Below are 14,238 nucleotides of genomic sequence, written 5' to 3'. Positions count from 1 at the left end.
CCTTCATTCTACTAGTATGATGAATATTTACATTTATCCGAGTCCAATGGATGAAATTCATGTTATTTATTTCTCAAGGATGCAGTCAATCAGAATGTATTTGCTCAGTTTGGGCAGGAGGCGCTAAAGATTCTATTTATCAAAAACCTTTCATGTAAGAATCGGCAAAATTGTAACCATATTGAAGTGCCACTAAGATATCTGGAAGAGAGTAGTTTGGACAGATTAAGAAAAACCTGGAGATTTTGGCAAGCTACATCAGATCTGTTTCCAGGTGCAAAATTGAACATACAGAAGCTCTTACCTATTGCAGGTGCGTGTGGAACACATGCCCTGTGATAAACCCAATACTGTATTTTGTTACAGTACCTATCTTCCAATCTGTTTCTCCATCCATCCATTTTTCAGAGCCGCTTCTCCTCACTAGGGTCGCGGGCGTGCTGGAGCCTATCCCAGCTATCACCGGGCAGGAGGCGGGGTACGCCCTGAACTGGTTGCCAGCCAATCGCAGAGCACATACAAACGACCATTCACATTCACACCTATGGGCAATTCAGAGTTGTCAATTAACCTACCATGCATGTTTTTGGGATGTGGGAGGAAACCGGAGTGCCCGGAGAAAACACACCCAGGCACGGGGAGATGTTTCTCTTAAAACTTTATTATACTCAATCATTGGACTGCTTGGGAAGTGAATCAAAGGTCACTGTGACTGTATGCATTAAATATGAATGATAAAACATGACAAGTGCCTTTTGATGCTTCAGAATTTATTTTAACAAGAAACAAAACAGCTGAATACAATAGCTTTAATACCCATGCAGACTCACTGGCCTGGCAACTAAATATTAGTTACATTTGTATCATTTCACACTGAAATAAAATCTCTGTTCAGAGAAAAGAATGTACTAATTTCCGGCAGTATGAGTCAGTACATATACACTGATATGGCATCTGAACATCATATAAAAATAAATCTCTGGATATAAGAAAATATACATCAAATTGATATTTCAAACTGAAAAAAATAATAAGAGGTATAGATTGACAGAGTCACAAAACAAAATCTGCAAAGGGTCTTTCATTGTAGATTGACAGATTCACAAAACAGAGAAAATCTGCAAAGGGTCTTTCAATGTGGTAAGCCATTTCTGTTTAGCTGGAATTTCCATGGGCATTATGCACCTAAGTGTCAATGTAGTGATTGAGAATTTTTGAATTTTTATTTTGGTCATGTGGCTCAAAGTAGATCCCTTTATCTGAGGCTAAATAGTGACGGGTAATAAGAACCCGTTCCTGAAACTACTGGAGAAAAACTAACGGGGTAATCCTACCAACCATTGAGAATGTAACAGATGGCAGCATATGCTCTGATATGGCAGCTCACCTTCTACAAACAAATTGCTAGTGACAGACGCTCATCTTCTTTCATAGCTACAAGTGGCAATTTTTGTTTTTGCCCCTTAAAATAATTTTTAAAGTTGACATCAGGGGGAGCAGGTATCTGTATTTAACCAGTGCAATGTGATGGAGGGATTAGGAAAAGAGAACAGGGAGGGAAGTAAGCAGAAGTTGTCATTCAGATGTTCATCAGCATGGAGCAGAGCAGCGCTACAGCGACCAACCACAGCGAGGAAATCACTGCAAGACAATGAAAAGGAGACAAGATATATACAGCCTATATCCCATTTTAAGGCATTGCCGTATAATGATATAAACAACGTCTGAAACAATGTGGAATGTTTACCTGCACACGATGCACTGCACTCCATGTTGATCAGCGAATCCAAGTATTTCTGGCCCAGCCACTCCTGGTAGGTCTTCCTGTCAGCTACACCCACAAGGCGCACGGTGGAGTCTTTGAAGAGAAGATCTGTGCCCTTGTACGCCTGCGAGTCGAACATCCGGAACTCTGAACCTGTGTCGCTGCCAAAATATGTCTGCAGAGAAACAATGAGAAGGACAGTGAATATGAGTAGTAAAAGTGACTGATGAGACGAGACGGGTTTTTTGAAAATGGGGGAGAAATATGCATATGTTGGAAAGGGGCAAGATATATTCATTCATTAACTAACTATGGCTCTTTTCAGGGAAATTGAGGCCTATCAGCCGGCACGACTGGTTAGCACATCTGCCTCACAGTTCTGGGGACCGGGGTTCAAATCCCAGCCCTGCTTGTCTGGAGTTTGCATGTTCTCCCCGTGCCTGGGTGGGTTTTCTCCGGGCACTCCGGTTTCCTCCCACATCCCAAAAACTTGCGTGGTAGGTTAATTGAAGACTCTAAATTGCCCATAGGTATGAATGTGAGCGCGAATGATAGTTTGTTTCTATGTGCCCTGCGATTGGCTGGCGACCGGTTTAGGGTGTACCCCGCCTCTCGCCCGAAGATAGCTGGGATAGGCGCCAGCAGCCCGCGACCCTAGCGGTAATGAAAATGGATGGATGAGGCCTATCACACCTGATTTAGGGCAACAGGTGGGATATGTGCTGTCAATCATTCACAGATTAGAAACCGACAGACTAACAGTCATTGACACCAATGAGCAATTTGGAGCCCTAATGGTTTATGTACAGGTAAAAAGTAAGCAGGAGGACAAGCACAGGTAGAAGATCCAAATTCAAGGAGTCAACCTACTCACATTTATCCGTTTAAGACGAAACATTTGAACATTTATTCTCTAGTACTGCCCTGGCCAACCCGCGGCTCGCGAGCCTCATGCGGCTCTTTAACTAGTTTCATGCGGCTCTTCAGGAGCTGTCACATGACATGCGTCAAAAATGCTTGGCTGGCGCTGTCATTCACTCCCCCTACAGCTAGATGGCACACTGACCATGTAAGCCTGTTTGAGTGACGTCAAACGAGCGACGAGAGAATCTTTGGTGTGACATCATTTGTGTTGTAAACAATTTCCGTCAAGTTACCTCTTAAAATGGCAGGGAAAAAAGCACAGCCAAACGAAAATATGAAGAAGAACACAGGACGTTTTTGCCAGAGTGGGAGAGTTTATATTTTTTTTGTTAAACGTAATGGCAAGCCGATCTGCCTTATATGTCACGCAGCATTAGCGCATTTCAAAGCTTCAAATCTTCAGCGTCACTTCAGCTCACTCCACCCTAACATCGAACAGGAATTTCCAAAAGGGACTGAACTTCGCAAGAACAAGTTGGTCGCTTTGACAAAGCAAGGCAGAAAAGCAGGTGCAGTTTTTCAAAAAATTTACAAAACACTCAGAGACCGTAACGCTTGCATCATATCAGCTGGCTTGGAAGCCAGACTGTTTGAAAGCCCCGCTCGTCACAGATGAGGCTGCGGCTGAGTTGGAGATGATCGACCTTTGTGGGAGGATCAACTGAAAGCTGTTTTAAGGGAAAGGACCGTTGAGTTCTGGAAAAGTGTGCCAATTGAAAAATACCCCAACATCAAACGAGCTGCGCTTAAGATACTGTCCATGTTTGGGTCAACGTACGTCTGCGAGTCTTGTGTTTTCTACCCTGAAACATGTGAAATCAAAGCATCGATCTGTTCTGACTGACACTCATTTGAAAGAATTGCTTAGAGTCACAACAACAGAATACAAGCCAGATTTGAAGAGGATTGTTCAAGATAAAGAATGCCAGAAGTCTCACTAAGCAGCATAGTAAGAGAAAGATGTTATTGGAAATTATTCTATTATTGTTTGTGGACTTGCTTGAACTGAGAGTTTGTGTGTGTGAGACAGTGCACACAATGTTAACTGTTGAAAATTACTGATATCATGTTGGTGTGGTTATTTTCATTAGATCTGGCTGAGCAGAGGTCTGAGTATGCGTGCATACATGATTAAAAGATGATGTTCATGTGTACCCGTGTATGTGGCTCTTTGCAGTAACACAGAAAAAAAGTGGCTCTTAGTCTCTGACTAGTTGGCCACCCCTGCTCTAGTAGTACCTGCGCATGGTCCAGGAGTCCATAGATTGCGTGGATGTTGGTGCCAGGCCGCACCATTACAGCATGGGAGGGGACGCGAGCCAGATGACAGTATCTATACTGCGTGACCTCGGCTTTGGTACCCTGGAGACAGAGCAGCTGGAAGTCTTTGGATAGGAGATCTGTTGCCCAAATTTCAGTAGAGTTCCCTGGATAAGCACACAAAAGGTGGACGTAAGAATGAATTTGAAAAGTAATATTGAGATGTAGAATCTGTTTATACCATCAGTATTTTTGAAGACAGTAGAATGCTTGATGAAAGCCACATCTCCATCTCCAGTTGCCAGACACCTGAATGGAACAAATAGACAGTTTCTTTGTGTTTTTATGAAATTAGGCATTTTAGGTTCAAGAAGCTAATGTGCGTCACGGAGAATTTAGAGTCTTCAATTAACCTGACATGCAAGTTTTTGGACGAAGCCACAGTACCCTGAGAAAACCCACACAAGCAAGGGGAGATTGTGCTAAGTTCACACAGAAGGGCAGAGAAACTGAAGCTGATGTGCTCACAACTGTACCACCGTTAAGAACCATCATTCAGCAATAAGAAAAACAATAATATCTCCTGATAGGAAGTTGGTTTAGTGTGATTTTTGTACCTGAAGGCACCATCGTATCCATCGTACAGGTCCTTTCCCTTTTCACATTTGTTCTTCCCTGAGTCATCTCCCACACACAAGCCACACAGGTTGCTAGGGAAACCAGGCTGCTTTGCACCTGGAACACAACTCTCCTTGAAGAACCCGCCCACCGCTATGCACCATGGGAGGACAGAGACATTTTTTCACTTGGTCAGAGATGATTCGTGTACACACACTTTCTATTGCACACACTGACCTTGTGCTATCTGACAGCGCTGAGTGCTTATTAGGCCTTTCTCCATCAGGGTTGATACAGGAACATTCCAACCAGCCGTGCGACCATATCCCGTGTGACAGGACCGAAGGCCTTTCAGGTCATCAAGACTTCTGATGTCGTAGCTACTCTTTCTCACCACCGCAACTGCGTAATAACTGGAGCCATCCCGATCCCCTGGAGGAACATGAAAACATTGTCAGTCTGTGGTTGGATATGTCGTTTTGCTTCAATTAATCTCTTTTCTATGTACCTGTATAGCTCTCTCCAGCAGCGGGTACCAAGCCATAGTCTTTGCCAGCTGTATAGATATAGCCTCCATCCAGAGTGATGGCATCAGCCGCCTTGTTCTGAAAAGGAAGAGGTACATGTGATTTTAATTGAAGTTTTAGTCATTTCTAAGCCCCTTCTAAAATGAGAATCAACTTTTGGGAATAGTAACACCTCTCACCTTTATTTTCTCCAAGCAGTCGGTCACAGAGTCCCCATGGATACAATTGACACTTGGAGTAAGGCTTCTACCTTGAAAGGCACTACCCATCGCAGCGCATTTCTGCTGCTCGCCCGCGGACAGCACACACCACCGTAAAGTGTTTTCTGTTGATAGATTGAAAGGTGAACTGGTCGGCATGTGGATAATGTAGTTAGGTGACCATGATTGGTAGCCATTGTAACTAATAACTAGATAGTTAATTCTGTTAGTTCCAGAATTGTCTGCTGTTGTTTACTGGCGCTGTGGCGCAATGCAGGCAGAGAATGGGACAGAACTATTTCCGGTTCACAGAAATACACAAATACTAGATCGTCCCGTGCCTTTGAGGGGGCGATGTTGAATAAGAGGCATTGACGTGGCAGCCATGTAATGATGGTATATCTATTGTGTTTTGTACATAGAGCAGAGAGAGCGTCATGGCTACAGCGCTGCTGAGGACAAAACACAAGTCTTCGGCGTCTGGAACATGCTATTTTTGGTACAGTAACATTTTTAATTTTTTTTGCCAAGTCGTTCGCCTTTGGCAATTGATTTGGAACTCGAAAGCACGCTAATTCCCCAAGGCTCATAAAAGCGACTCACCTGTGATGAGTACTGTACATCAACAATGTCACTATGACCAAGCGTGGTAAGTTTGGATAAAATGTGAAACTTTCAAACATTTTCAAGCGTTTTGAAATATTTATTGACAAAAATTTTGTACTGTACGGGGCATTTTAGGCCATGAAAAAAACCCCTACAAAACAATAATTTTGTACTGTACTGTAATATGGGTGCATAGGGCCTCAAGAAAAAATTAAAAAGTGCTTCAATGGAAGGGATGGACAATTGGCTAAATTGGACGACCCCCGCCCCTATCAGTCTGTTCTATCGAGGTTCCACTGTACTGTAGTTATCTAAATAGCTTTACAAATTAAGTACTGTACACCTAAAACTCCTCTTTTCTTTGCGCTTCTCCATCAGGGGTCTGGAGAGGTCGCAGATGAAGCTACACTCGCTTCACCTGGCCCCCTATGTTGAAACTGGTCCTTTATACCTTTTTGGCCCTATCCACTGAAAAAAACGCCACAGAAAACTGTTAAACACACACGCAGTTAATCCTTTGATGTTGCACTGCACTTTTGTGAGGTATGCGGGGGGCCGGTCTTGTGGGGAGGCGGCGTACGTAAATATGAGGCGGGAATTGTAACAAAGTGGTAGGATTGGCTGTCATGCCCCAGCCTCCTCTACTACTTCAGTCAACACATTTCGCTCCCCTATCTGTAAAGACCCCTGTCGGTCACTGCAATATGGTACCTGGAAGTTTACAATCCATGGCACTCATGGCGTTATGATAGAGCTGACCCATCCACTTCTGAGGGTCATCATACTCTGCGCTCTGAAACATGACGGAGGACTCAGAGAAGAGCAATGTTCCTGCTCCATAAGGCTTGGAGGAAAACATGTTGAATCCAGACTTCTCCTGCAGATAGTAAAGACAAATTCATATTTCACCAAATGTCATGATGAATCACCATTACTGAATAATATGTTTGTTTGTCAGTGAGGAAAATAATAGGTCACTTGAAGTATTGACCCGACAATCCTACAATATCGAGGTAAAGGTCAACAAATATGAATAACTAATGCAATTAACAAACAATACAGTATGCCAAACCCACATTTTGAGTGAATTATCTGTGGTTTTGGTTACTGGATATGGGTGAGATGGTTTGGACCTACCAGTCCCTCGACCAGCATGTTAAACACCACGGATGGAGTGACATGATTGCCAACCACAATGCCTCGAAATGGGACACGGACCAGGTTGCATGTCCTCCACTCACTGACAGGAAGTCGTCTGCCATCACGACACAACAGCTCATAGTCTGCTGACTTCAACTTTATTGCCCACTCGGGGCCGTGACCTGCAGAAAAATAAAGTGGTTACAGGCCGTGTCACTAATGGTGTCTATCATCCATCCATCCATTGTCTGTACCGCTTTATCCTCACAAGGGTCGATACGTTGTTAATATGATACACTGTAGTCGCCGATTAACTAAAACCTTACCGTCTGTGTTGTCTTCAACTGTTGTGTGTTTGATAAAGGCCACATCTCCTGCATCTTCAGCCAGGCACCTAATGAGGCCAATCAAAGTTGGGGTTCAAAGGGTACAATCTTTGTACGAGATCCATCCATCCATCCATGAACAATCATTAACATTCACACCAATGGACAATTTCGCATCTTCGTTTAACCGAAGAAGACTGCGGGATAGGCAAGGAACAGGAGTACCCAGGAAAAAAAACTGCGTGAAGTAACCATTTATCATATCATATCATATCAGTTTAGTAGGAATAAGACAAATATTCTTTGTACTACTACAAGTTTTGGAAGTGTTCAATTTGTTCAAACTAAAATGAAGAAAACTTCGAGAGAGAGAAATATTTTCTTCATCAGCCTTCACCAAATCCCTCCTCTGGTTGGGTACATAATGGTGATCCATTTTGCACGTATTCCTCTCTCTGGCCACATTTGCCACGTTTTTCACCTACTTGACTCAAAGTTTTGCCACTTACAGACCAGATTGGCCGTGTCATACGTGTGAATACGATGAGCAAAAAGCACACTGTAGGTCGGGTTAACCTTGATGGTTAAAAAAATAAAAATAAAAATCACACATTCGACGGTACTCGTAATCACAAGAGACACTCTGCAGCCCGCAGTGCTGACGTTACGCTAGGAAAGTAGACTAACATGGAGCTTAGCGATTTGCGCTATGTTAGCTTCAACGTCTTGTATTTAAATATACAATGTGTGTAATTATTTTTTGTTGTTGTTGCGTGTTTTTTTTTTACAGTAAACTACAACTGGGGTGTCATTAAAGAGTTGAAAGCACGCTCATGGAGGGCAGAATAACTTATGTTCCAGGCTCGCTGCAAGCAACTCAGGCAGGATGTTCGTTCATGTAGCTTTGTGTGGCACGGAACGGCCATCCATCAACTACGAGTGTAATTGATTCAGCATTGACTTTCGCCGTGTTCCTCTCTTCCACTCTCTAACGTAGTTGAACGAGCACGATTAGTCTAGCCAGTAGTCACAGGTTTGATCACTGCGCTCACCGGGAAAGTAGTCACATGACACGCGCTGGAGGAGGCTTGATGAAGAACTATATCTTTATCCATCCATCCATTTTCCATGCCGCTTCTCCTCACTAGGGTCACGGGCGTGCCGGAGCATATCCCAGCTGACTCTGGGCCAGAGGCGGGGTACACCTTGAACTGGTTGCCAGCCAATCGCAGGGCACATTGAAACACACAACCATTCGCACTCGCATTCACACCCACGGACGATTTAGTCTTCAATCAACCTACCGTGCATGTTTTTGGGATGTGGGAGGAAACCGGAGTACCCGGAGAAAACCGTCGAGGACATGCAAACTCCACACAGGTGAGGCCGGATTTGAACTTGGGTCCTCAGAAGTGTGCTAACCAGTCCTCCACTGTTCCACCCAATGTATCTTCAATCTCGGCTTATATTTTATTACATGAACGTACATAATAATAATGATGATTATTATTATTGTTATATTAATTCTATTAAGTTTGGTAGCCCCGTGAGCCCATATGGTTGTGTGTGGAGTGGAGGCACACAGTCGAAATGGCGTGCCGCGGTTCTGCCATTTAAAAGACGACACAGGTTTGTATATATTTGAAAACCGCGATTTTCGGTTTCGTTACAAAATGGTTACAGACCCTCGTCCAGGGGCTGCCACCAGAGCAGGGTTGGGAGCCTGCCGCAGCTGCTGAGAAGCTGGTTGGCCGCCAGACTGGCCCTGATGGGCATACACTAAACCCTCCTCCATGCCCCCTTCACGCACCCTGTTGTGGCAATTTTTGTTGTGATTGTTTGGGACATCTGGAATCCGTCCCTTAAGGAGGGCATTGTTATGATCCGTGTTTTTGTGGTTTCGATTATTTACTTTTGTTTCAAGTCTTGTTTTCTTGTGACCCATGTTAATGTCTTGTCATGTCGTTCGTTTTTTGTTTCCACTTGTTCTCGTCAGCCCTCTACCTCGTGTCAACCAATCAGCTCCCTCCAGCCACTCGTGTCATGTCCAAGTGTTCTTCGTTGTCTTATCAGTTTGCTTGTATTTAGTTCCCCCGGCTTCTTTCAGTCCTTGTTGGTTCATTGTCGTTATGTCAATTGTCATCTGTCGTCACGTCTCCTAACTTGACAATGTTACTGTGGTTGAGGTACAGAATGTTACCTAAAAGCGCCTTCATAGCTGTAATATCGCTCATTGTTGCTCGCTTCACATTTGTGTTGTCCGCTTCCATCACCAATACACAGCTGGCACAGAGACGGAGGATCGCCGACCGCATTTGCTCCCGGAACACAACTGCCACGAAAAAACTGCGCAACACCTGATAATGAACACACACACACACACACACACACACACATACATATAAAAGATCAGGGCATATTTCAGGTTCAATAATTGATTGCTCTTTAACAATGAAAGATTTCTACCCTCTAAGATGTTGCAGCCCATGACTGACATGTAGCCCTGGTCGATGAAGTGTCCAATGGGCATATTCCAGCCGGCCGTTCGGCCTTTCCCAGTGTGGCAGCTCCTTTTCCCTGCCAAGTTATTGATGTTGATGCTAGACTTGACCTTTTTCACAACAGCGACTGCAAAGTAAGAGGCCCCGGTACCTGAGGTGACAAATATCGAGTAAACAGTGAGAACCGGGAAAGCAAATAAAAACAAGACGGGATGACTCAAGGTATTCGGATAGTTTTGACTGATCAAAGGCTTACAACATGAATGACTAATGTGCAACCATAAGTGGAAAAACAAATACAATACGTCATGATGGATACATGTTCTTCACCTTTTGTTGAAACAGTTCTTAAAAACCTTCTGTTTGAAACAAATACATACTCTGTCGCGGATCCAGTCTGTGTGACTTCTTTACCTTACCATTGTAGTCATGTTCTATTAAATAGGGCATCATTTTCATCTTTCTCTTTGGACTTGTGAATATGATAGAAAGCTATTAAATCGCACGAGAGGAGCATGCATTAGAGAGAAGAAGAAAAACGTAAAAACTGCTGTGTGCGCAGTGCGTACGTCTAGATGTCTGTCGTGAACTCGAGCAAATCACATCTATGATCAAGAGCCACCCGCAACATCCATCCATCCATTCTCAGTACCGCTTATCTCGCGGCGTGCTGGAGCCTATCCCAGCTGACTCTGCGCAAAAGGCAGACTACACCCCGAACTGGTCGGCAGTCAGATGCAGGGCACATATAGACGCACACCATCAGCACTCGCATTCACACGGTCACTGTCCGGAGTCAGGCGAATGTACCACTACACCATCAGTGACTCCACCGGTAACATTTTACTCATATTTAAGTAATGTGTAATAAACAATCTTACGATCAGCCTTTAATTCACTGGCAGCTATCTTGAAGGAGGCACTCATCCTCAGGTTGTAGATGTCAGGGGCAAACATGGACAAAGCATCAACCTCATTTCCCTAGAGACATAACCAAGAAATACAATGAACAACAGCAACGACATAATAGACAAAGTGAATGCAAATATTATGGAGACTTGTACTTGTTTGATGTTGTTGAACATGAACATAGTGCTTGTTTAGTGCGGGGAAACTATCAGGATACAAAGTCTCTTTCTTGTGACGCACCCAAATGTGTTGACAGATTGAATGAGACAAATGCTAAAAGGGATTAATCCATGTAGCACCTTTACAAAGTTGCCAATTTCACACACACACACACACACACACACACTAAAGACACCAAATAAGAAGACATCAGTATGCTACATTGCTGCTTAAAAGTGGGCGATTAAACAATCAAATCGGTAACTAACACTTAGTGTGCCACTTTCCTAGTGCTCCATTTCCTCTGGTGTGTCATACCGGTAGTTGATCAGTGTGTCACTCAAGCTTAAAAGCCTACAGTATAAGGATAAGTCAGCCTCACACCTGGAGCTTCTCCACGCAGTTCTCCACTGTGGTTCCACGCACGCAGCTGAGCAATGGCCGGATGGAGACTTGGGAAAAAGCCAGGGACATGGCCTGACATTTGTTCTGCTCGGCGTCCGAGATGGTGCACCACCTGATGCTCCTCTGACCACACACTGACGAGACAGAGATACACCGGTTTTCCTCACGTTTACTCGATTTCCCTTCATATTTCGTTTGCCATTTTGCAACAAAAGGTCAGAAACAATATTTTGAGGTGAAAGGGAAGAACACGACTTTGGTATTGTGACTAAGATGGACTACTCAATCTTTAACACCGATAGCTGCATAGTAATTCTGCCCCAATTATTACAGTTATATTCAACAGGATATGTAGACACTTAGTTTTTCAAACCAGTTATTGAAAATGTTCCTACATATTGAAGGCCCTCGCACGTGATATACTGATGTCATGATCATACATAGACTTATTTGTGCACTGTTATGTCGTGTAACCTCACCTCAGTATTAAAATGTTCTGATAATCACGTAACTGTGAAAACTACATTTGAGCACATTTTGTGCAGCTGCAGCCTTTGCCTGTAGAACATTTGTACCCAGAATATTCTGCAATAAAGATCTTAAAGAAGTTCATTTCCAGTCTCTGATTCGGACCCCAACATTCTCATCCTCCGAAATTCAACAAACACGCGAAGGACTGGCGGAGAGATACCATCCTTCAACAATATTAAAAAAAAAAAAATATCTTGTTAAAGAACATAAATGTCAACACACCAAATTATCTTGCATATACATGTATAGTAGAGTTGATTTGGCTGTCCCATTCAAAGCTGTTCTTGCAAATAAAGTTGTCTTTTAAACTTTTGGTTATGAGCCTTACTGTACTTGTTTGAACATGAAACTTTGGTCAATTCACATCGCCAGACCAATGACACATATAAATGTTAAATACCTTGCTTTTATTTTCTTTGTTAAAGAAGAAAAAGTCGCTTCCACTCATCAAAGTAAATTACTGTCCAACTTTGGAGGTTTTCCTTAAGTTGGCAACGTTAATGAGGCCCTAATACCTTTGAACATGAAGCTTTGGTCCATTCACTGTTGTATGTCACTTTAGTACCTTGATATTCCATATTAGATGAAAACATGTCAATCCAGTTTATATATACATATTTATGCAGTGATGATATATATCATAGATAATCATTATTATGTTATTATTATTCATCACTAAAGTGTTAGCTTACCAGCATGTAGAATTAACAGAAGGGATCCCAACGTGCGCAACATGGTCATGGTCACGTACTTCTTTCCTCTTAACTGGATCAAAGGCTCCTCTTCTCAATTATCTGCTGACTCTTAAGTGCAAGTGCAAGTTTTATCTCCAAGTACCCAGGTCAAAGTTCGGAGATGATGTACAGGAACAGTGTTGCACAACTTCCCTGCGTTGTGCTCAGGTGGACATGGAGGCGGGACATGAAGCGGCTGCAAATCTCACTCGGTCTGGTTTATTCCTGCAGGGTGATGAAAGCAGACTGACCAGAGACCGCAAATACGTCATACCCATCATTCTTCAAAAAATAAAATCATCACATCTTTCAAAATAAAGCAAATAAATATAAAGCCACTGGTTTTATAGGCTGCAGAAAATGGATCTAGTAAAATATAAAAGGAACCCAAACCAAAGATTTTGGCTAAATAAATAAATACAATTCCAAAAAGAATTACTGTCATTCCTATGAGCTACATTTCTTAACCAGAGTCAAAACACTGCAAGCAATGTGCCACCTCACACAGTGCCAGCCAGCGTTGCCTAGCTGCAGACCAGAGTGTGAACAGAGAAGTCTTTTACAGTCCTCACCTGTGCGGCTGTGGGGATTTTCCACTGGTGGACACACAGCACATAAACGGGGGCCTACGGACTTGACTGTGACTGCTGGAAAATTAGCTTGTGACTCACACTGTGTCAACAGGCAGCACAAGTCTATTGACAATGTTTACCCTACTGTCAAAATTTTCATTTTGTCTTTACGAAATATCAACAGGGTGAGCAGAGGCAATTTTAGTCCAATATCACCATGAAGTGCCTTTGGTGTCCAAGCAGAATCACTCAGTTATCATGAAAAGGTAACACACACTGCTAACTACAGTGCTATTTGAACACACTATACGAGCCAACATATGAAAGCTCGTATAGTGTGTTCAGACGGGTTTCGTCCTGGAAGTTCCTCGGAAAACCTTGCACTCTTGAATGAAAATGAACTTTGGTTTGAAAACTGTTCTTTGACGCCAGAATGAGCACGTTTTCAATTATGTTAACCAGCCAGAAGTCAATTAATTTCAGTTCACATTTGCAGAAAATATTAAGTAGTTCATTAACTTTCGTTCATTTAACTTGTTCAGGTACAACATTGGTTGTGGAGTTACCGAACGGTCAAGGAGGCTGTGCTACTTGTGGGAAGCTCCGTGACCACTTTATCACTGAATAGATTATGAAGGAGGGAGTTTCCACACAACCACTCTGGTGGACGGACAATGTCGGCTTAATGGCTCTTTTTTGCATTCCACAAGAATTACTCCACGTGGTGTGGGGGATGCCTCTAAATTGGAGCATAAATATTTGAGGTTTCCACACAAACACTGGCTCGTGCGTCCTTACGAAGCCTTGTTGCATGAACTCATGAAGCCTGCTCGGATGACAGGGAAAACCTCTTCTAACGCAATGATTCCCAACGAATATGCCGTGGGACATTAGTGTGCCGGGAGCGCTTTTCAGGTGTGCCGTGGAAAATTATCAAATTTTACTTGATTGCTCAAAAACTTATTTACAATAAATAATGTATCCTTGTTTATCTATTTATGCCAGTGAGGCATAGTGACAGACATATCGAATAAATGCTCTTCTATTAGCTGGCAGGAAGT

The 14,238-nt window shown here is 43.1% G+C and overlaps 1 protein-coding gene across 1 annotated transcript; it reads right to left on the bottom strand.

Annotated features, from left to right (window-relative positions):
* Positions 1-753: 753 nt before the first annotated feature.
* On the bottom strand, positions 754-12,776 carry meltf (melanotransferrin). Its single transcript, XM_061779572.1, has 16 exons — positions 12,564-12,776; positions 11,320-11,474; positions 10,749-10,848; positions 9,833-10,018; positions 9,567-9,723; positions 7,367-7,434; positions 7,038-7,222; positions 6,612-6,777; positions 5,274-5,419; positions 5,076-5,172; positions 4,805-4,999; positions 4,567-4,720; positions 4,191-4,258; positions 3,929-4,116; positions 1,748-1,940; positions 754-1,641 (listed from the first exon to the last, which is right to left on the bottom strand). The coding sequence occupies exons 1-16, from the start codon at positions 12,610-12,612 to the stop codon at positions 1,580-1,582; spliced, it is 2,169 nt and encodes a 722-aa protein (XP_061635556.1). The 5' UTR covers positions 12,613-12,776; the 3' UTR covers positions 754-1,579.
* Between the last annotated feature and the right edge of the window lie 1,462 nt (positions 12,777-14,238).

Source organism: Phyllopteryx taeniolatus, chromosome 7 (genome assembly GCF_024500385.1).
Source record: "Phyllopteryx taeniolatus isolate TA_2022b chromosome 7, UOR_Ptae_1.2, whole genome shotgun sequence".
NCBI lineage: Eukaryota > Metazoa > Chordata > Actinopteri > Syngnathiformes > Syngnathidae > Phyllopteryx > Phyllopteryx taeniolatus.
The sequence above is the reverse complement of the archived record's forward strand: the minus strand, read 5'-3'. Positions and strand labels throughout refer to the sequence as shown.

Bases quoted from the DNA above. Each gene is read 5' to 3' on its own strand.
- meltf (XM_061779572.1), bottom strand. From the start codon at position 12,612: ATGACCATGTTGCGCACGTTGGGATCCCTTCTGTTAATTCTACATGCT. The intron at 7,435-9,566 runs GTAACATTCTGT...TGGCCTCATTAG, and splicing joins AGCTATGAAGGCGCTTTTAG to GTGCCTGGCTGAAGATGCAG. The intron at 4,721-4,804 runs GTCAGTGTGTGC...CATGGTGCATAG, and splicing joins GCGCTGTCAGATAGCACAAG to CGGTGGGCGGGTTCTTCAAG.